This window comes from Pyxicephalus adspersus, chromosome 3 (assembly GCF_032062135.1).
Source record: "Pyxicephalus adspersus chromosome 3, UCB_Pads_2.0, whole genome shotgun sequence".
In the NCBI taxonomy this organism is placed as follows: Eukaryota; Metazoa; Chordata; class Amphibia; order Anura; family Pyxicephalidae; genus Pyxicephalus; species Pyxicephalus adspersus.
This window is the reverse complement of record NC_092860.1, coordinates 5956174-5979478: the sequence shown is the minus strand read 5'-3', so window position 1 is coordinate 5979478 and position 23305 is coordinate 5956174. Positions and strand designations below refer to the sequence as shown.

Below are 23305 nucleotides of genomic sequence, written 5' to 3'. Positions count from 1 at the left end.
CACCTACCTACCCCATACACAGCCTTCCCACCTACCTACCCCATACACAGCCTTCCTACCGCTCCTCTTTTGATGTCTCTCTTTGTATATCTCTTCATTGGCTTTCATTTCACCTTAGAATCAAATTCAAGCTCCTGTGCTTTGCCTTCAAATCCCTCCACAGTTCTTGTCCCACTTTCTTTCTGATTTTCTGAAAAATTCCCCCCAGCCGCTCTCTTCACTCCTCTAATGACCTACTAATGACTTCCTCATTCATAACCTCAGCACACGCACAGCTCCAAGACTTCTCTAGAGCTGCCCCGACTCTCCGAAATGGTCTTCCTTGTCCTATTCTGCTTGCTTTTTCTTTATGGTCATTTAAAAGAGCACTAAAACCCATCTTTTCATACTCACCTACCCGTCTTCTTCTGTCTCTTAAAACCCTCACTACTCACCCACCATTCCATATCCCCCTCCTATTGTGTGTTACTTCCCCCACTTATTAAATTGTAAACTCTTCTGGGCAGGGTCTTCTCCTCCTCCTGTGTCACTGTCTGTATCTGCCTGTCATTTGCTACCCCTATTTAATGTACAGCTCTGCGTAATATGATGGTGCTATATAAATCCTGTTTATTAATAATTATAACACTGAACCTGTGCACTTTATTATAGATTTGCATTGTCCTGTGCACTGCCATGCAGTGGGGTCAGTCAGCCCATATGTTGGCATGCACTCCTTGTATGTGTGCATTCACTTCAGCGATGCGCGGTACATGCAGCACCATGCAGTGCACTTGAGGTTGGCTGGCAAAGTGCATTTGGGAACAATGGCACCATGGTGCGCTGATATTTGTCATTAGTGTTAACACTGCTGTACCACATTGCATAAATGCAAATTTGACTTTCATCAATTTAGCTGTTTGTCTGCTATCAAAAGCTGGTAAAACTGCTACAAAATTTCCTTATTGTATGTTCAGTGTTAGTGTGCATGGACATGGGTATAAAAGCCTAAAATTGCGGCGCTTACCATGGTGTATATGCTGCTTCCTAGGCAGACTAAAGATTTACAGAATTGAGTCCCTGGTTCACCCATTTTCTGTCCCCCACCGATATGTGGCATGTTGTATTCAGTGCTTATCCAATCAGAGGTTGTCTCATTGCATAGTACTTGGCTGATCTATCAGCTTAAAGAGAACCTGTCAGCCTAAAAAAATCCCAATTCCCTGCAATGTAACAGGTATTAAACTCGCCTTTCCAGCAGTTGTGTTTTCTACCTTCGTCACATTGCTGCAGCCTCGGCCAGTCTATTCGCCATTCAGTACTTCCAGCAGTCTTTGCATGTTTGTGGCTCCATCTTTTTTGTCTTCTATCCACATAAGGACCATAGGGAGTAATCAGAGTGCAGCACTTTGTAGCATGGCACAAGGTGAGAATATGCAGCAGGGGCTGATCTGCGTTTGACTCCTTTTATTTACGTCCAGGAGGGAAATGGTGACCCTGTTTTTTGCCTGAACAAAGATAGCTCTGTCCTTCTAAACAGAAAAGCCTATGAAGGAATTGCTGGAGAAATACCAGTTAAATTTGCATGCCAGGCTAGGTGCCAGGGATAATATTTCTGTGCCTACAGTTCACCTATAACGTTTATTGAAAGGAATTGCCTTCAGCAACGTAAATCCGAAAAGAAAGATTCTTCAGTGCCATCATCTTGCTGGTGCCGTGAGTTTCTTCACGGAGACACAGAACACATATATTACTCGGCTGCCATGATAGATGGCGGAACTTCATCTGCTCTGGCAGAAGCTCGCTGTTTGTGTTAATGAAATATTATTGTCTATGGTTATGGAGCTGCCACATTCTGAGGCCATCTCAGTTCACGGGCTGCTGGATGAGCTCTTATACACCAAGTGTGAAATGTCGTTTACGTTGGATGTGATTGTCGTTGTTGCTTAGACACACACAAGTGCTGCAGTCAAGGCACTTGCAGAAATGCTGGTTAACTCTCTGGCCTAATGAAGGGTTCACTTTAGGACAAACCTCCCCTTTTTAGGGAAAAAGCAACATTAGATTTGCAAGATCCGTGACTCCAAAAGTTTATTTTCCTTTAATTTTGGTTTCTCCTTTTTCTCCTTTTATTTTGGTACTTCTCTCTAAAGCCCCCAACCTTTTACTGCATGGCTATGGCACCACAACAATGCTCCGTCAACCGAGTGCTATGCATGCATTTGCACGTGGTTGTATTTCAATTGAAGCTTCTGTGGGGTTGCGGGTTGTAGGTTTTTGTATGCAACATGTTGCTTCTGGTCATGTGGTTGCTTTTCCCCTTCTGGAGGAGGAACCAGATGTCAAAAGCAAAGGCAACGCGTTGGCCTCTGGTGTGGTTTGCTGCACCTTAATACATAGCAGCTGTTTGCCATGCACCTAGGGGCTGAAAACTGCACGGGGGCATATGATGGAGGCTTTACAGTTGCCATCTCCTTTACCATGCCCGGAGCACGCTGGAGGTTCCTGTGGAGGATTGATTGTAAAACGCGTCAGCATCACACGCAGAAGCAGAGTTCATGTCCTGGTAATAACTTCTGCTTTCTATTGATTCATAAACATTCATAATGCAGAACGGCATCCTTAGATGAATCGTTTACTGCTCTCTCAAATCAGAGCTATTACCCCTTCTATGTATTTTTATTCTTGGACCTTTTGTTTTTTTCATAAGAACACTAAAGCCCAAAAGTAATGATGTGTCTGGCTGCGTTCCTGCCGTTCGAGTCCATTATCGTCCCTTCCTGATGCGCAGAATGGATTTTGGCACAGATGTCATTAGGAAACTGATCTTGCAGTCCTGGGCTGGGCTTCCAGAAGCCGATCTGCTTTGGGACTTATTGATGCAGCTCTCCTCTGGGCCCTCTGTCTTGAGGTTTTGTTTTAGCCCTGCAGCACTGTACTTTTAAGGCCTCCCATGTGCAAAAGCCCAGAGACTGCAGCTAGGTGATGCCATCTTGGAAGAGATAGCTGCAACCCCAGAGGACTCCAGGTGACACCCTTTAGTACTATCCTTCTCTCCTACTGCATGAATAAGGAGATAAGGGGAGGGAAACGGGAGCTGGGCCAGCATATTTAGTAAATAGACACTCCCATCAAAGAGTGGGCTATGACATCAAGAAAGAGAGGTGTTCTAGGGAATTATTATACAGTTAAAATCAATAGAAAAATTGTTTATGTAAAAGAAAAATACTGCAAGTAAACCTTTCAAATGTTTTTGGGTAGATGACAGGCCCTCTTTAAAGATTTAGATTTAGCCTATAGCTAGTCTGCGATTGTGAAAGTGAGTTAGGTCTGGCTGGTGTTCAGCACAAAAGATGACCCGCAGCAAGATGTGTGGGCAGCGGAACCACACCAAAGGGAAGGTGAGTATTGCAGCAAAAAATGACTTTCATTGCTAATGTTCTGGGCACTGCAAATTAACCTATTTTTTCCTTTGTTGCTTTCTGCTTTACCATTGAGGTTTAATCTATCGAGAATAAATATATATATATATATATATGTGTGTGTGTGTTCTTGCATTTAGTTGTCTGGCTGGAGTTGTATTTAACCCTGCGCCTCTATAAGGAAATGTTTTTTTCTTTTCCTTGTAAATTTAACCTAAATTGAATATTACCCGTGAATTTTGGCAGCCTCTCTGTGTTCTTGTTTATTCAAATCGCAATATGTAAGAATGGCGCTGTGGGTAAACATTGTGATATGAAAGACGGCTAGCTTTTTACGCTGCCAGTGACAGATGGTACAAAAAAAAAAAAACACTTAGGGCTTGCAGTGGTAAAGTCCCAAATAGAAAGACGCGGGATCGACGTGGGATCGCATGTTCTTCCAAAAAATCTTTTATCCAATTTGAGCAGCTCTCTACACACGGCGCTGATCGTTACTTGTGGACCGCAATCTGTCGTTACCAGCGCTGACTACTTGGCATCATTCGTTACACCGGGCAGATTGTTGCTTTGCTTTTTGCTTGGGTTGTGCAAAAAGCCCGTTGTCACTCCTCATTACTTGGGATTAAAGCCTTGCGTGATCGCTCAGTCATTGCTGCCCAATATGGGACTGTTACCACTGGAGCATTGCAATAACATATGCATCTCTATGCAGAAACGCTATCGTCAGCATAATGCACTTTACATGCATTGCATTGCCATTCATTCTGAATTGCACATTTGAAAATGCACAATTTTTGGTGTGGTGCGCCATGCTGGGAAATCCATTCATAAAAATGTGTTGCCCTAATGCAACAATTCCAAACTGTTGTGGAAACAGGCCCTAGGTGGTCATTATAGATTACCATAGGAGCACCAGGCAACTTTCTGTTTTTTATAGAGAGATGAGCTCATCACTGTGCAGGGTCAATACACATAGGCTGGAGCAGGTCTAGTACAACCTGGGCTCAGATGAAGGAAATTTGGAAATCAGACTGAGGACCTCTGGTGACAGAAAAAAGTACTGCAGGGGAGGGGGGAAATCACTGGATGAATGGTGACTCCAAAGCAGTTTGCTGCAGTTTTGCTTTAAACCACCTGACAATAACTCTTGCCAAGTCAGTTTCCAGAAGCCAAACTCTAACATGCTGTAGCCTAGTATTTCTGAGTAAATGGTAAGGAGGGGGGGGTGCTGGCTCATCAGGAATAAATGGGTGGGCAAGATAGAAAAGATGGGTGGGCAATGTGTTACATCATTTTGTGACCTGTATTCTTTGGTTCCTGTCCCAGAGTTGCAGCAGAAAGTCGCAATCTCTACAAAGTGAAGGTAAACAGTTGTCACCAGAACAGGTGTCCCTTCCATTCTGGTTCCTGTAAAACTTTGGATTTCTGTCCCAATAATAGAAATCATGAGGACATATAGAGAGGGTAAATCTACCCATTCGGGACACTGGACTGCAATAGAAACCCAATGGGGGTTCTACCTATTCCCTGCTCTCTCTAAAAATAAAAACAAAATGTTTTAATTTTAAAGCTGAGATATTGTTTGTTCTCTTCTTTTAGGGTTTTGAAAAATGTCCTCCGAAATCAAAGATGTTGGCGTCTGGGCACAAACCAAAACCCTCCTGTACAAGAATTACCTTATCAAGTGTAGGACAAAGAAGGACACGTTGCAGGTATGTTGGTGCAGGTATCTTGGCCAATCCAAGGCTCTCTACATTCAAAGCCAGGTCCATTAACGGACCGATATAATTTCTAAGCTTCCTTAGGGCTCGGAAATTCTAGTAAACATTCTAGTAAACAACAGATATAGTTCCTAAGCCTTCTTAAGGAGACCCTAAAATCTTATCAGGTGGCACAAATGCTAAATTAGTGAATATTTATAGCGCTGTATAATTCTTTAGAGGCCATTGGTTGGTCAGTACAGTAAAGGGTTGAACTAAACCTGTTCAATATAAACCTTCTAGACCAACCTTTGTCACTAAAGATGGGCTCCACATGATGGTGATGAAGGTGGTGGTGATAGTTGTGCTTGTTACCTGGACCTAGATGCCACCTCCAACTTTGGCATTCTGTTTTATTTCCCTGGTATGTCCTCTAAAATAGGCTTTTATGAATGGTTTAAGTGGACTTGCCCTGTAAAAAAAGCTCCTAGACCTACATTAGGCCCTATAGGTTGTTGCCACATTGATGATGGTCATGGTGGTTGCATGGTACTAGATGTCATCTCCAATTTAGGCACTCTGTTCCATTATCCTTTTGAGAAGCCTTAGCCATTGAATAGCTGCCCACTGGTCAGGGCGATTGAGAGTGGGATGATGTTGAGGCACCCATAAGGTGTGTTTGGTGCTTGGTGAACTCCAATATTGCTTGCAAAACAAGTTCCCAAGAATACCAAGTATTGGTAGACATATTACATTATAAAATTACCTCTAAATGCAGTTACATTGGTGCATCCTGTCCAAGGCCCTCTGGGTTAAAAGTCACATTCTAGCGAAGGACAGATATTGTTCCTAAGCCTTCTTAAGAAGACTCTGAAATCTCATCAGGTGGCCCAGTTGTTAAGTAAGTGAATATTTATAGTGTTGAGCAATTTTATAGAGGCCGTTCGTTGGTTAAAATATGCTTTTATAAAGGGTTGAAGTGCACCTTTTCCGTAAAAACCTCCCAGACCACCTTTGTCCTTAAAGGTTGGCTTCACAAGCTTATCAGCGATGGTGATGAAGGTGGTGATGATGGTTGTGCTCGTTACATTCACCTAGATGCCATTGGAACTTTGGCATTCTGGTACATCCTGTAATAAATAATTTTATGTATAGTTGAAGTGGACCTGTACTATTTCAAAAGCTCTAAGACTAACATTAGGCCAGAATGATGGCGGTGATGGTGGAAGAATGGTTCTTGATTCCATCTCCAACTAAAGCATCTCGTATCATTATATTTTGAGAAAGCCTTAGCCATTGGATAGCTGCTCATTGGCCAGGGTGATGGAGAATAGGATGACGTTGTGGCCCATGCAAAGTGTGTTGGGGTTTGTTAAACTCCAATATTGCCTGCAAAACAAGTGCCCAAGAATCCCAAGTACTGGTAGACCTCCTACGTTGTAAAACGATCTCCTCTACAAGAATTGCCTCATCAGGTGTAGAATGGGAAAGGCCATGTCCCAGGTACATTTGGTGCACACAAAATCATGTTCTAGTAAAGGCCAGATATTGTTCCTAAGCTTCTTTAGAGGGCTCCAAATCTTTTCAGATGCCCAAAATGCTAAATTAATATACATTTATATTACTGTGTTAATTTTAAAGAGGCCATTTCTTGGTTTACACAGGCTTTTATAAAATTTTGAAGTGGACCTGCACTGTACAAAAAGGTTGGTGCCACAAGCTTACCAGTGATGTTCGTTGGATGTTCCTAGATGCCATATACAACTTTGGCACTTATGCCAAGGTGTTCTCTAATAGGGAGTCACCCACTTGTCGGGGCAATAGAGGAGTAGCTGGTTGACATTTGGGCCCATGTAAGGTGTGCACCCTAGTTTAGCACATTCAATGCCGCCTGCAAAACAAACGCTGGAAAACTGCAAGTACTGGTGGACCTTTGAAGTGCCAACTTTAATGGAGCAATCCTTCACAACCATTTAGAATATAACTGGTTTCCTTTTAAATACCATCATTTGCTTTAATTTTGTGGTTCATAAATACCAGCTCCTGTGCTGCTCTCGATTTATAGAAACGAGGGCAACAGAATGAGTTTGCACCAGAAGACGCTCTACAAGCCTGGATCACGCATTAGCCATGTGAATGTTATTAGCATCTACAACCCCCCCCCTTCTCCTTTTCCACCCTCAGAGCTCAGTATCAGTTACCTCTTCATACTATCTGGCTGCAGCGCTGTACACAAGTTCATATTACACTAGCTACAGGATAACTTAATATTTCCATGGACCACACAGAGGAAACTAGGACACTGTAAAGGGGCCATCCACTCAAAACTGATAATTTGGTGGGTTGAGTGCCCAGCTTGCTTATGAGATCCCTACACAGTCTGCCTGCCATGGGTTCCAGATCCAAAATGCTACAAGTGGAATGGAGAAAGAAACTACTCTACTTTATTTCTCAGTATAGTAGTTGTCAGTAGAAGTCTCTGTGCTGCTTTATGCAATGCAGGCAGAATTTGGCTGATTGGAGTGCCAAGCATGGATGCTTTGTGAAGACCGGAAGCTGTTTTTACTCCCACATTAAAAGCTGACCAACCATGATAAAAAAAAATTAAATCCTATAAATGAATGGTGCTAGGGTTGGAGGGGCTGGATGGTGCTGGATGTCATCCAGCTAAGGTGGAGTTGTTGCAGTTTCTAATGTACATTGAGGACTCTCAGTAAGCAATTTCAGCACCCACCATGAGGTCCTCATCCAGGGGGCAGAACATCCGGGCACCCACACTGAATGATGGGCTTTGCTGCAAATGGTTTCTAGGTTGCAGCTCTCGGCGACAGTGGTGCAGGCAGCCATAGAGGAAGATACCAGGATGCCAGAGAGAGTCAAGGACAGGCTGAAGGTCAGGGCAGGCAGTACGCAGACATAGTTAGTAACCAGAGAAGCAGCCAGTGGGATTGCAAGAAGGTCAGGGGTAGCCGGAGCACAAGGATCACCAAGTCACAAGATAGCCTGCAGTAGTGGGAAGAGGGGGGAGGGTGGAGTTGCCCCACTAGTGTAGTGCTTTATTTTTATTGGCCAGACCGATCAATAGAGCTGTCTTTTGATTGGCCATGGCATTCAGGGAGATGGAGAGACCTGGCACTGGATCAAAGAAACGGTAAATGTTACACCCATGTCCTTCTCTGCATCTCCCTGCAGAATGGAAGTCTTTATGAAGTGAGCACCAGAGTATCTGAAACACGTTGGATGCCATCTTTTATGAACTAATAAAAGTTTATTTTGGACTCTCAGGTGCAAATTCAAAATGATTAAAACATTTTGAAAGGACTTGTTGTGAGGTTTCCGTGTTGGGATTTAGGTTCTCTTGTTTTGTCTTTCTCGGTGCAGGAAATCCTCTATCCGCTGATCTGGTCTCAGATTTGGCTGCTGCTGGTGTTGCTGATGCCGAACAAACATTATGAAGCTTCTCCGAATGACGTGCTCAGCGATATGGAGATAAGTCCGCTACCAAATATTGGGTACACCCCGGCGACCAATGCAACAGAGACCATCATGGCCGTGGCAATGGCTCATTGTCTTGAACCAGGTAATGTGTGTCACCGATAGTGTATGGAAAGCAAAAAAATATTATCTGTTGCAGTGCACCTGTTCTTAGTCTTAGTCTTAGTTCTCAGTCTTTTTTATCTGCTATTACTGCCAGTTACACACAACCTTTCCCAGAGTGGAAACATTCACTCACTGTACTGTATCTATGGATGGTAGCCTTGTCACCCAGATTCTCCATCTAGAACTGAGTTTATTTATTGCCCCATATTTACACATTTGTCACAATAAAATCAATTTAAAAATGTGAGAATCCATTTTTTTCTCAGGATTCATACATTTTTCTTTAAAAATTTTGGGTACATGTTGAATGTTAAACATTTATTTATGACTCCCTTTCAGTCTTAGACTAACCTATCCTCAGGGTGACAACTCACTACTACTGTGTAAGTTCAGTTCAGTGCAGAATGAGTTGTCTCCCTGCTCTCTGTTATAGGAAGTAGAGAAATAATGGGTCTACTGGCAGAGTCCAGTTATTTAAATGATGTTAGGGAACTCAGGAAAATGAAAACCAATCACTGAAATACATGTCACTACTGATCATGGCTACAGTTCAAAGATTTCTTAGTTGTTAAGAGAAATTCTTTTCGGGGCCAGGAATGTTGCATTTACAATGGGATAAAAAAAGTGCTACATTGTTGCATTGTTGTTTTTTTGTTTGTGTGTCCTCCCAATTACCTTTACTACCTCATACCTACCTTGCCAATGGCGACCGCAGTGGCCCGCCAAGTTCTGCACAACCCAACATTTACCAACGGGCAGTGGTGGCATCATTGGGCTTGGTATAGGAAGCCATATTGCCCAGAGGTTTTATTCTTTAATGGGAGGGGGGCTGACAGTGATGCATATCTTCCAATAACATGCAAGGTCCAATTTTCTTGTATGCACTGCAACAAGTTATGATGCAGTAGTGTAAAAAAAAAATGCAGGCTGCACCATTTCCACCCAGCTTACACCAATGCAGCATTTAATGCAGTCTGGGCACATTGAGAAGCACTGCTCTTCATGGAATATTGCTTTTGGACACGTTGGTATATTACAGCACAACTCATCGCAGCACTCCTGGTATAAATGAGCCCTAACAAAAAAAATAAAAACAAACAAATTAACCCAAATTCATTAATGTTCCCTTTCTGAAGTGGAACTAAATTCACCTTTTCTCCTTCTGGCACCAACATCTTCACCCAATCTTCCAGGTTCAGGTCTTTAGCCATCATATTTGACCAGACCGGAATGATATACCTCATACATGCCATCATTAATTTCCAACATTCAAGTGTGCACATGTGCAACTCAATGCACTTTATAGAAAAGACTGTGATCAGGCAGGCAAGTTTATCATATCATATAAAAGAAAAAGCTGCCTGTTCCCATTTTTTTGTTTTTAAGGTTTCGTTCCACTTTACGTCTTTTCCTAACTTGCAATGCGTAAATAATTAATTGGCTGAAAATATCAGTATGTAGCATTGTGCAGATGAATTTGCACCCCCAGCTTTGTGTCCCTGTACTGTGCAATCAGGTCATTGGAAACAACAGTGACACCGGCAGCTGATAATTAGCAAACTCACAGCAAGCTATTATACCCAGCGTATTAGGCACAGTGATCACACCACGGATACATTTAGAAGTGAAGAATTCGCAAAAAAAATCAGATCACTGTCAACGGAGCACATTCTCCTTTTACCACTCCTGAAGGGTTTTATATATACAGTCATGTGAAAAAGTAAGTACACCCTATGGAAATCGCTGACTGTGTCCAACATACAAGCAAACATTAGATATTTATTTAACTAGTACTTGTAGATAAATAAATTTGAATCAAATCACAAGGGATGTTTTCAATAAATTATAAAAAAAAAATAACCCGGTCTCATAAGCTGATATTGCCACCGTTTAGCATAAATTACTTTATAAATTACTTCAAGTTTTTGACATCAACTTGGTGACATTTTTGAAAGCGTCTCCATGCAAAATTTTCTAAGCCTAATGTTTGCGGCTTCCCTCCTGTGAACTGGCTATTTTTAATACACCCCCTCCCCACAGCATTTCAATGGGATTTAAATTGGTGCTTTGGATAGACTGGATAGCTCTTATGTTCCTTTTGGACAGCATAAGTTTTTTACCTGCACATATTCCATGCAGGTTGCAGTAGTTCAATCTTTTATTGGTTGGTATGCATTTTAATGCCAGCTTTTACCCACAGATCCCTTTAAGAAATTTTAGGGGTTCTTGGAGTCTTATTTGAGCATCAAATGGTCAGATCTTGGGCTGATATTTCTGAGTTAGCCAGTTAGTATTAATTAGTATTATACAGCACTTTTTTTATATATACACTTGCAAGGCTTCTACAAATGTGCAGAAGCCTTATTAAAGACCTTGTGATGAGCTCTTAGTAGCTTGGAATGATGAAACCATATAAATCAATGGTAAAGAGGACCTCAGATCTTTTGAGAGTTCAGGATTACATAGGCGACGTACCACTTATTTCCGAAGTTCTAATCAATGGCACATAACCCAGAACACCTTAATCTAAAAATAAATCTGTCTGAAAGACATCTAGCATTATCTAACCCTTTCCTCCCCAGCCTGATCGTCCCTGGCCCACCATTCTTCCAATTTAAGATCTGTCCATCATAGAGGCTGAGCATCACATGTAGGTTTCATCTAGGGTGGCCCACATGTTGAGACAGTCTGTCTCGGAACACCTAGAAAATGTTAGTGGGGGAAGGAGAGACCAGGAAGGGTAAAATGTATTTAAATTAAACTTTTGGAATAAACATCTCTCACCAGTGAGTAATCATCCTGCAAATGTTTGTAAAACCTCTCTTTTTGCTGTCTCCATTGCTTGTTGCACCTTTTAAAAATAGACCATAAGTGCCATGAGTCATTTGCATTATTGTATAAAGAATCACATGTTTTATTAGAATTGAAAAGATGAAGCTGCTTTATTGAGGCTAGAATTAATAAACCAATAAAAATGCACCTTGATGTTTGTTCTCCTGCATCTCACGAATATTCGATCTTTTGCAGATGTCAGTATTACGCCCTATTCAGATGAGGAAAGTTTAAAGGATGCCAGCGCTTCTTTTCTACAGTTCGTTGGCATCAAATTTGAAGACTCCATGTCGTACAAGCTTATGTTCTTCCCCTTCTACATTCCAAAAGCCTCTGTGTACATGCAAGGTAGGGTCCCAATCCTGAATTGATATCATCAAGGTTTATGTATCGGTGGTGATGCCATGGTAAAACAAGTGGAGTTTATGGGAGAAAGTGGGGAATCTGGGTTTAGTACAATGAGTAAAGTCCAATGTACTTAACCCATAATAAAGAATATCTGAACCAGAGTACAATAATGTAATGCATAGCATGTTACCAGTCATTAAATGTAGTTGCCCAAAAAAAAAAAAAGTAAACAAATGCAGCAAAGTAGATTTTCTGCATCGCATTAAGGTGACTCTAGTACACACTGTCATAGTAAAACAGATTTGCTGTAAACCCCATATACACCTTCATGCTTCACTGAACTCCAAAACTATGGGCTTTCTACTAGATTGCATTACTGATCAAAGGACGCTAAAACTCTATAAAAGGTGTAAAATAATGTGGTTACAAGCTGCAATTCTAATATGTGTAGCTGTCAATTGTGTGTACAGTCAACAATTCTAGAGCAGGAAGATGACTACAACTCCAGTACAGGTAGATGTCTATAGTTCTAGTGTGAGTACAATCTCCAGTTCCACACTGGAAAGATGTCTACAGTTCTGTTGTGGGTACAGGCTACTGTTTTGGTGCGGGTATATCTCTATAGTTCTAGAAAAGGTAAATGTCTACAACTCTAGTATGGGTAGATGTCTACAGTTGCAGAGCAGAGAACTACAATTTGAGTATAAGTAGATGCACTCCACAGTTCTAGTGTGAGTACACTTTATGTCTACAGATCCCAAGGTATAGAGATGACATTTACAGATTTAGACGTCTACAGGCCTAAGGTATAGAGATGGCAACAATTCCAGTACAGGAAGATGTCTACAGTTATGTTATAGGTACTGTCTTTGGTTCTAGAGGAGGTAGATGTCTATAGTTCTAGTGTGGCTAGATCTCTACAATTCTAGTATGGGTACATGTCTACAGTTCTATTGTTGGTACAGTCTACAGTTCTGGAGCAGGTAGATGTCTACAGTTCCAGAGTATTTAGATGGCAACAATCTGAGTAGATGTCCACAGGTATAGTGTTGATACAGTCTGTAGTTCTAGAGTGGGGAGATTAATCCAATTCCAGTACAGGAAGATGTCAACAGTTATGTTATAGGTACAGTCTACGGTTCTAGAGCAGGTAGATGTCTAAAGTTCTATTGTTGGTACAGTCTACGGTTCTGGAGCAGGTAAATGTCTACCATTCTAGTACAGGTAGCTGTCCATAATTCTAGTGTGTGTAGATGATGGCAGTTCTATAGTTTATGGTTAGAGAACATGTAGATCCCTAATTTCTAGTATGGATAGATGTCTATAGTTCTAGTGCAGGTATAGTCTACAGTTCCAGAGTAGATAGGTAACTACAATTTAAGTATGAGTAGAGGTCCACAGTTCTAATGTGGGTCGGTCTATAGTTTTACCTGCACTAGTAACTACAATACTAGTACAGGAAGATGTCTACCTTATCTAGAGCAGGTAGATTTCTATAGTTCTAGTGCAGGTACAGTCTGTTTCAGAGTAGATAGATGACTGTAGTTTAAGTATGAATAGATGCTCAAATAATGGTACATTCTCTAGATCTAGTGAGTACATGACTACAATACTGGTACAGGTATATGTGTATAGTTCTAGCATGACTACTATTTTAGTACGAGTAGTTTTCTATAGTTCTAGTATGGGTAGAGTCTTCAATTCTAGAGAAGGTCTACATGGGTGAGTCTCTACAATTCTGGTTTGAGTAAAAATCCACAGTTCCTCAGTTGTATCTACTGAGTGGATAGAGAGGTACAAATCAAGAATGGGTAAATGCCTACAGTTCTAGATTGGGGAGATGCCTATAGTTTTTGAGCAGACGGATCCTGACAATTCTAGTACAAATACATGTCTCCTAGGGTAGGTAAATGACTACAATTTTAGTCTGGGTCCAGGCTTCACTTTTAGAGTGAATGGATGACTAAAATTCAGTACAGGTAGTACAGGTACAGGTAGATGTCTACAGTTCTAGAGCTGGTGAATGTCTGAAATTCCAGTGTAGGTACGGTCCACAGTTGTAGTGTCTATGCAGTCTGCAGTTCTAGTACAGGTACAACTATACAGAGTATTTGATTATTGTCTGCTGTTGTAAAATTAATATGTTTATCTTAAATATTTTTAACAGCTATTTGTATTTTCTGTTAGAACATTGCTATTCCTCTTCTTGTGCTGCTGCCCAATACCATTATTCAGGATTCACACGCCTGCAAGCCTGTATTGATTCCGCCATAATAAAGGTAAAACCTCACTCTCCATCTCATTCTAGATATGTGTTGTAGTAAAGCAATGCACGGATGTGCTACCCTTATCTACCCCTGCCAAGACTATGGTGCTCTGTTCTAGATTTTAGGGGTTTTTGCATGTTTTCCTCATTACCAGATATGAACACAGTGTCAATTATTACCATTTGTATGAGAAAGACACATATCTCACCTCAAAGTCAGTACTGAAAACTAAAACCATTAATGATCAGTGGCCCCTGAGAACCAGAACTGAACATCCCTATTTACAGAGCCTATACCTCTTGCAGGGTCCATAGATTGCAAGCTCCTTTGGGGTTGCTGTGATCTCTCTTTTTCATTTTTGTCTGATTCCAGGTTAAGACCAATCACTCAGCCTGGAAGGAGCTAACCAGGACAAAGGTGATGATAATGGAGAAGTTGCCCATGGTTGAGGTAGAAAGCTACTACCACGCACTCATGTCCATATGCCTCGTGATGGCTTTCTCGCCATTTGGATGCTCACCAGCAGCTTACATTGTAGCCGAAAAAGAAAAAAAACTGAAAGAGTTTATGAAGATTCTGGGGCTCCATGACACGGCGTTCTGGTATGACCTGTGATGACAAAAAAGCAAAGCCGAGTCCATTTGTATCAATCTGAACTTTCCTCCTTATCTATCTCTGCCTGTCCATCTCTCCTACAATTTACATGTACCCTGTGTATATTGGTGTCCGTTCCATTCTTGGTGTAGTATGGTGTCTAGTTTCACGTTAGCCACTAATTAATGAGTAAAGGTTGCATTTTAGGAAGCACTCTTCCTATTTATTGTTTTGTCTGTCCATCCCTACGTACGTATGGTCATCTATCCAACTTAGGAAAGCTCTTTATTCTCTTTTATGTGTCCCCTCCAGGCTCCCATGGGTTCTTCTATACATCGTTTTCATTCTGCTGGTCTCTTTACTGATGTCGTCCGTCACCACCAGCTTAACTCCATTTAGTCACAGCAACTCGTTATTGGTCTTTATGCTCTATGCCCTCTATGGAATATCTCTGGTGAGTACGGTACTATGGCCCCTTTAAAAATATAAGCACTACAGCACTTAAATATAGGTGCATATGAATCAGTTATTTTCTTTATCTACCTAAAAAGTTCCACAAATACTTGCAGGTGCAGCCCACCTAATACAGCTTTCTATGATATTGTGACAACAATTCTGCACTGCTACTAAATTCAGAGCAGAGTTATCACTGTCATATAGGCTATGCCTGCTTGTACTATAGTGGGGTGAGAAGATGTTGCAGGGAACGTGTATATGAGCCTGCAGCTTGACAATCAACACCTTCAGAATGACAGCACTGAACCCATTCCACTGTGTCCTGCAACAATGTTTTACTAAAGCTGCGTACACACTTGCAATTTTTGTCGTTGGAAAGGATCTTTCACGATCCTTTCCAACGACAAGGGAGTGCACGATGCATGAACGATGCTGTACATACAGCACCGTTCATGCTCTATGGAGAGGGGAGGGGGAGAGCGACGGAGCGGCACCCTGCTGCGCGCTCTCCCCCTTCCCTTTCATTAGGAATGGTCGTCGTCCATCGTCCGTGGATCCGGCAGGTCGGTCGTTCGGACAATGGACGACACCGACTGTACACACGGCAGATTTTCGCCCGATATTTGGCCGATAAAAATCTGCCGTGTGTACGTAGCTTAAGTAAGCAGTAAGGGGAATTTTGCAACAGCAACAAAGAAATGTTCTTTTCTTTTTTTCTTTTAAAGAAAGACAGGAAACCCTGTAAGGATCGTATTTATATGCCCCGTTTGTAAAATTGATTGTCAGCTGGACAGGAAATGCAGATTAATCTTTCTAATGGAGTCACAAATAAGGATAAATTCATTTTATATGCTGGGTTAGCCCCACTGTAGATCTGATGCAGCATTATTCTCAATTGATAGATGCAGCAAGGTTTAATGTATTTCCGAATGCTAGGTAAGCTCAGTTTTGCTGCCTATTATGACAAAGGGTAATTTTTTGTTGATCAATTGATGTATAGAAATCCAAGGAGTCCCTATTATTGTCTAATAAAGCAGTATGTCTCTATGCATTCATCCTAGTGCCATGATAAAAGCAAAGACAGCTTGTGCCTCCTTTATATAAAAGCTAAGCTTATCAAAGTTTTTATGTGAACCTGTGCTTTTTTAAAGCTGATCTGAGGGATATTACTAGACATTACCCCCTACTATCGCCTTGTAACACATTGGTTATATATATAACACCCATGTGATACCCCTGTTCCAAGTATTCTATTTACTTCTGTGTATACAAGTTTTTCTTTAGGTGTCCATGCCCTTGCCTAAGTGATATCGATGCTTCCTATCAGGTGTCTAGCAATTTAGGATCCAGAGGACACAACAAGATGCCTGCTGTTAATTTTATTAGCTGACAATGCTGATTCTATCCCCCTCTCTGCTTTAATTTTCAGCAGCTGCCATACCCCCTGTCCAAGAGACTGCCTCAGTGAATAGTAAGGGTGCTGTGTTTGGTTACAGAGATAGTGGGGTTGTGGCTTAGTGATAAAGTCAGGTAAAACCAACCTTCAAGTAACAAATAAAGCTAATTCAATCAGCCATTGATGCCTTAAAAGTTTGGAATGGATAAAGGGTGCAGTTAAAAGATTGAACTTTAGTACAGCTTCTTTAGCTGTTATTGCTGCAGGCAGCATAAAAAGCTTAGGCACCTTATATAAGGACACAGTTTGTGCTGTGCTGTGGCATGAACTGTTCTCATTAGAGAACCCATACAGGAGTACAAAAACACAATCTCTCTGCACACCTTGCATTCTTCAAAGATAAGTGGGCTGTGCTTTATTCAGCTACTAGATGGTGTGTGTATATAGAAAAAACACCACCAACAGGAGACCTTATTAGACCTTATGCTGGGGATGCCAAAGTTTACAAAGCTCCACGTCTTCTTATCACTCATAAGAAGTGATGTCTGAGAAAATCACGTGCATGTTCAGAACTTAAACCATCCTTTCTTGATTTTTTTTAACATGGCGGAACCCTTGAAATTCCATTCAGGTCTTACAGAACCCTTAATAATAATAACAATATCCAACGCTCAAGGTATATTAGCATGGTGGTCAATGGGAAGCATGCTTCTTACATTGCTGGTCTATAGTAAGATTGTGACCTTTACAGAAAGCCAAAAAGATCATTGGTGTCAGTTAAACTTACCTGAGAGGCACAAACTGCTTGTGGATCAAGGAACCCCCAGCAACCTCTGGAGGAACCTTAGAATTTCATGGAATCTGCTTGAGAAACACAGATTTGAATGGACCTCAATGGGTGCCCAAGTGTTTCTGTTTTTGCACATTTACACTAAGGTCAAGCAGATGTATCTCACACTTGTAGCTGAATCCAGAATTGCTCTTTAATTTTGAGGTCTGACATGCATTTGTATCCTAAATATTTACTGTTTGATCTAGATCATGTTTGCACTGATGTTGACACCACTTTTCAAAAAAGCCAAACAAGCCGGAGGTGTGGCTTTCCTGTGCACCCTCATCCTCAGCGGTCTGGGTATTTTTATTGTGCTGAAAGATGACTTTCCAAAGTCCTTTGTGTGGTTCTTCAGTCCATTCTGTCAGTGTACATTCATGATCGGCATAGCCCAGGTAAGTGTCCTCATATTGTATTCATTGCTTGTCAAGTACTCTTGTCTTTATCTCCTAAAAATGGTTTGGGGTCATTTGCATATTTGTTTTTTGTTTTTTATTAAATGTGAACTTCAGACAAACGTCAAATAACAAAATCTCGTTATTCACGTTATGAGGTACAATTCAGCTGATTGTTACCACAAATATGTTGAAAACCAGAGTGGGGTTTCACTGTAAAACGATGTTCTGGAGCAATTATATTTGCTGATGTTTTTTCAGATGTGCTTTCTTAGATGTATACATTAATAATGTAGCATATTGATCTTCTGTGTGCTTGTTAGGTGATGGTCCTTGAGCAGAATGAAAAAGGTGCCCAGCTGTTTAATCTGAAAGACGGCCCCTACCCCCTTATAATCACCTACATCTTTCTAGTGGTGGACAGTGTGATGTACCTGCTCCTAGCATCGTACCTTGATCAGATTCTGCCAGGTGAGGACACTCCATGGTTTAAAGTCTGATGGTCTGTAACTGTGAATTGATGCACCTCCTAATGAAAAAGCTGATGAAGGTGCTGCCCTTGTTGTTGGCAGACCAGATAGCCTTGCCTTCATCCCAATTCTGCCACACACATTGTTAAGCCTTGAGTGCTTTATAGCCAGTTATTTCCTTGGACCAGATTTGGTCCAATACCCCCACCTGCAGTTTTGGAGATGCTCTGACCCATGCTAATGCCATCACAATTTGTATTGCCAGTAAGTGTCCAAGTGGCCAATGTCCAAGGTCAATGTAGGTAAACAATGCTTCAGACTGAGTTGGAGGAGAAACAATGCTCTACAATGCCTCACGTTGGTCTCTTTTGAAAGAATTATGCTTCATTGCTGGTGTCAGTGAGAGGAATAGTGCCCCATAGTTGGTGTCAGAGGGAGAAATAGTGCCCCATGGTTGATGTCAGTTGGAGGAATATTACCCCAGTTTTTGGTGTCGGTGGGAAGAATAGTACCCCATTATTGGATTCGGTGGGAGGAATGGAGCCCCATCGTTTGTGTCAGTTGGAGATATAGAGCCCCATCGTTGGTGTCAGTTGGAAGAATAGAGTCCCATCATTGGTGTCAGTTGGAGGAATAGAGCCCCATCATTGGTGTCAGTTGGAGGAATAGAGCCCCATCGTTTGTGTCAGTGGGAGGAATAGAGCCCCATCGTTTGTGTCAGTTGGAGGAATAGAGCCCCATCATTGGTGTCAGTTGGAGGAATAGAGCCCCATCATTGCTATCTGTGGGAGGAATGGTGCCCAGTGTCAATGGAAATTATGGTGTCCCCATCCGATGGGGGGAATAAGGTGTTGTTAGTACGAGGAAGGCTAACCCACCGTTGGTGTCAGTGAGAGGATTGGTGCCCCAAAGTTTTTTTTTTTCAGTTGGGAGAACAATTGCACAAGGGTCAAGAAAGGCAAACAAAGGCTGCAGTTAGGGACCAGTGGTCTGGTAGCAAGGTGTATTTATTAATAAAAAAGACAAAAAGCTGGAGATAGGCTTTGTCAAATTTTGTGCCACCTTTCAATGTGGGAGGCATAACGCTTTATCGTGTGTTCTTCTTTGGGAACAGGGGAGTACGGTTTAAGACGGTCACCTCTATTTTTTCTGAAGCCATCTTACTGGTCAAAGAGAAGGAGAAATTATGGGGTGCTCAGTGAGAGCTTCTTTAGCACCAACACAGATCTGAGTGATATGGTGGAGCCGGTACCGCTAGGCCTGCACGGAAAAGAAGCCATCAGGTATGTTTGGGAAAACATCACTGGATTCCTTAAACTAGACCTATACTTGGCTGTTTGCATTAAACTATATTCCATAAAAAAACTTTTTTTCCATTTTGGCAGTGGTATTAGATTGACTGAAAGGGGAAAACTCTGTTCATGGCTGTTTAAATGTCTGAAAGCCTAGGCGCTCTGTCACATGATCTCTGCTGATCAGCCAATCTAACCCACATTAGCAAATAGGCAGCCTTGGATGCAGCTGAGCTGCAGCATTTTCTCCAGTTACAATAGTTATTTCCAGGCAAGCCTGTAATATAGCTTTATGTTGACATTTGGGTACTTTTATCACACTTTTTTTTTCATGTAGAATCAAAAACATCCATAAGTCTTTTAAGAAGGAGAATCGGCAGATGGAAGCATTACAAGGTAAGAAATGTTACATTGCTTAGATATCAGATAAATGAAAATTCTATTAACCCCCCAACCGCTAAGCCCGTAATTTCTCGCACTAAATATTTTTGCTCTTTTGGATAACCCCGTATTTTTTCGCCTACACTAAAATCCCCACTTACCTGGTCCCGCTGTGCTAATCCAGCGTCGGTTCCGTGTTCCAGCGTGATGAGCTGGTAACAAAAAATTCAGAGGCCTCAATTCTGATTGAGGATTTTCTTCTTGAGCACAGACACAAAATTCAAATTTTCTTTATTATGGACTTTGTAAATAGAGCATAACTTTTTCTCGAGGCATTTCTATTAATTCCTACCACAGCCTACATATATTGACTGATCGATGCTTAGTCTTGCCAGCTGTCATAGGGTTTCCCATTGGACAGAGTGATTGGGAGCCATGGTTGGGACAAGGTTTATGAACCTAACCCTTTGGCCATTGAAACCTTTGACATTGAAACCAGTTTTACTGGGGATTATAGGGAAGAGCATGTCACAAATTAGGGAAATTTGTTTTATTGATCCGTTACTTGTCTGACTTGCTGCCTGTTTGTTCTTGGACAGTGCCTTGGAATTGACTGAAGCCAGGCAACCTCAGTGTAGGTGTCCCCAGTTTTTATGTTGTTACCCCTGTATTGAGAAGCAGGAGGCCAGTCAAGGACCCTGGGGAGCTTTTCATTTAGGCTAAATTAGAGTTACGGCCGGAACCGCAAATCTTGCATGGCTCCTGGTAGGTGGCACCTCGCCATCCACTCTGCATAACTGAGCCACCGGTTTCAGATTTGACAATAGGCAGTAATGAGCAGTACAGAACCGCTCACTGCTGCCTCTATTCATTCTGTATTAGATTGCTGTGGGTACGCACTACTGGTACAGTCCTCAATGATGATTGATATCAGTTGTGGTCACTTAGAGCCCATTCGCGTTATAAAGCATGGATTGAGCTTCAGGGTATGGTCACTGTAGAGTTGCACTGGGTGTAAATAGGCCCTTGAATATATATTATGGGTTTGCAGGTGTTTGGTATTGGGTGCAGAATAAGGCCAATCTATCTATCAGAAAATCTATCTATTTATCTATCTAAAAAAATAAATTCCTTAAAAAATCCTGGATAGATTTTTTTAAATTGAATTTGTTATAAATAACACAAACCATATATGTGTTCAGTGTCTGGGACTAGGCTAGTGAAAGGGAGGTAAGTGGAAATTTTTATCAGATGTATAAAACAATGGAAATAATCTATAGATATAAATAGCTGGGGTTTTGAGGAAATGGTGCCGATGATAGAATTGTGTCTGCTGCCTGTGGTAACTTTATTTTTATCTCCAGGGCTCACCTTGGACATATACGAAGGACAAATAACAGCTTTGCTTGGGCACAGTGGCACCGGCAAAACAACACTGATGAATATTTTATGCGGTCTTTGCCCGCCATCTGAAGGTGAGACGTTTAGATGCTTTTCAGAATCAATGCTGTATGCTGCAGCGGAAGCGTATTTGCAGATAGTAAACGATTGCAGTGTCTCCCTGATTCCAAAGCTTATGAGATTGTTGTAAAATTTATAAAAATTTGGGTAACTCTATACCCAATCTCTAAACTGTAACATCAGTTGTAACATGGTAAAGTAATTAGGAGATATGCAAAGTATCCTGCACATACAGTCCTCAGTTGCTGGAGGCTTTATGTTTTTTGGTCACACTGCATGGTACATGTGCCATTCTGGCTTTATTTCCGGTACCATTTTACATTATCAGCGGCCACCCAATGTCCAAATAGGGTCTTGGTGGACCCAGAAGAATCTGCATTGAAGATTGTAGCTTTGGGAGATGCAGCAGTGAACATTTTGCCATTGGGCTATCTATCATGTCTTTTGGATATAAAGTCATCTAAAGGAGGTTGCACAGCAGGCTGACAACATTGTTGCTTATTGAAAAGCAGTAGCTAACCATTGTCAGTCTGATATAAGAAGTGATGTTACTCAAAGAATCTCTATATATGGAACATGTTCTTAAGAAAATGATACACAATGAAGCCTAATGGTAAATATCTGAAAAAAATGGTTTATATTTCATAATTTTATCATATATTAGGCATCCTTTAATTCCACATATAATTTCAAATCATCATTATTTCATCCTACAGAGGTGCAGATAATCACAGATTGGCTCTTGCCCTGAAATGCAAACCCTTTGCATGGCACCCTGCTGCTCTACCATGGTACAAGGCATTCTTGTGCATATTTAAGAGGCTGAATAGACAGAAAAAATGGATTAACATTCGTCTGCTGCCAGCGAAGAAGCCGCCAGGGATTACCCAGCCTCCACTAGGAGCCAAGCACCAGTTTTTGCAAGCAGCAACATACACACAGAGCTTCTATGCATTTTAATGAGCTTTCATTCCTGGGGGAAGGAACTCGCAGTCTCTGATCTATTTTTCTATTTTGCGAGGGGTTAAAAGTAAATCTCATTTAATTGTAATGCCCTCAGTTTCAGAACTCTTCTCCATGGGGTGCATGGGATTGTGTGCATTAAAATTTTCAATAATATAAACCATTCATTGGTTGTTTATTTTGGTTGGAAAATGATTATTAAAGTGACATAATGGGGGAGGGGGTCAACATAAATGGAGTGCCAGTGTAGCCAAAGGAAGCTTTATTCTGGAGTGCTGTATGCTACTGGCTAATGGTTAGGTTACTACCACCATTATTTTATTATAGCTCAAAATTTATTTTTCATTTTCATATGGAATGGGCAAGGAGAAGTATGCAAAGGCCATGGTATTTTTAAAAAAACTGGGGTAAGAACGGAAGTGCAGCTTTTTCCGATCACTGTACAGTGAGAAGAAATTTGCAACTAAAGGAGGGTCCTACATAAATATGTACGTTTTGTAGTATGTGCCTGGCCTGGTAATGTATATGGAAAAAGGAAAGGAAAGTGAAGGACAGGCTTTTAGCGGCACTAAACTTGTTGATAAACTCAAGTGTTTATTTAATGAACATATTTGTGGTCTAAGCTATACATAGATCTGCTGTGCTAAAGATTCTGCTGATACAGATTATCTAGGATAGAACATAAATCCGTGCTTGATTTACACTGTGGTTTAGCAGATATAAACAGGAAAGTTGAAGGTACCCAAAGCGTTTCGCCCATTTTGGGCTTCCTCAGGGGAATTGAGAGTTTAACATTGTATCTGACCATAAACTGCTATGGACACCACGTCCGAAGGTTAGTGTAGACAAACAAGGTGTGTGTTATGGACTTTGTATGCTGGCTGCAATCACATAGATGTGATATTAGTATTCAATTG

General features: G+C 41.3%; 1 protein-coding gene across 1 annotated transcript in view; it reads left to right on the top strand.

Moving 5' to 3' along the window:
* The window catches only part of ABCA5 (ATP binding cassette subfamily A member 5), a 58296-nt gene that overhangs the window by 4847 nt on the left and 30144 nt on the right, over nucleotides 1-23305 (top strand). The window contains exons 2-12 of the mRNA XM_072403444.1: nucleotides 5001-5113; nucleotides 8483-8681; nucleotides 11729-11881; nucleotides 14069-14160; nucleotides 14521-14750; nucleotides 15055-15196; nucleotides 17633-17821; nucleotides 18145-18292; nucleotides 19406-19574; nucleotides 19921-19979; nucleotides 21329-21439. Coding sequence (XP_072259545.1) covers nucleotides 5012-5113; nucleotides 8483-8681; nucleotides 11729-11881; nucleotides 14069-14160; nucleotides 14521-14750; nucleotides 15055-15196; nucleotides 17633-17821; nucleotides 18145-18292; nucleotides 19406-19574; nucleotides 19921-19979; nucleotides 21329-21439 — 1594 coding nt within the window. The 5' untranslated portion in view covers nucleotides 5001-5011. The remainder of the gene's footprint in view (nucleotides 1-5000; nucleotides 5114-8482; nucleotides 8682-11728; nucleotides 11882-14068; nucleotides 14161-14520; nucleotides 14751-15054; nucleotides 15197-17632; nucleotides 17822-18144; nucleotides 18293-19405; nucleotides 19575-19920; nucleotides 19980-21328; nucleotides 21440-23305) is intronic.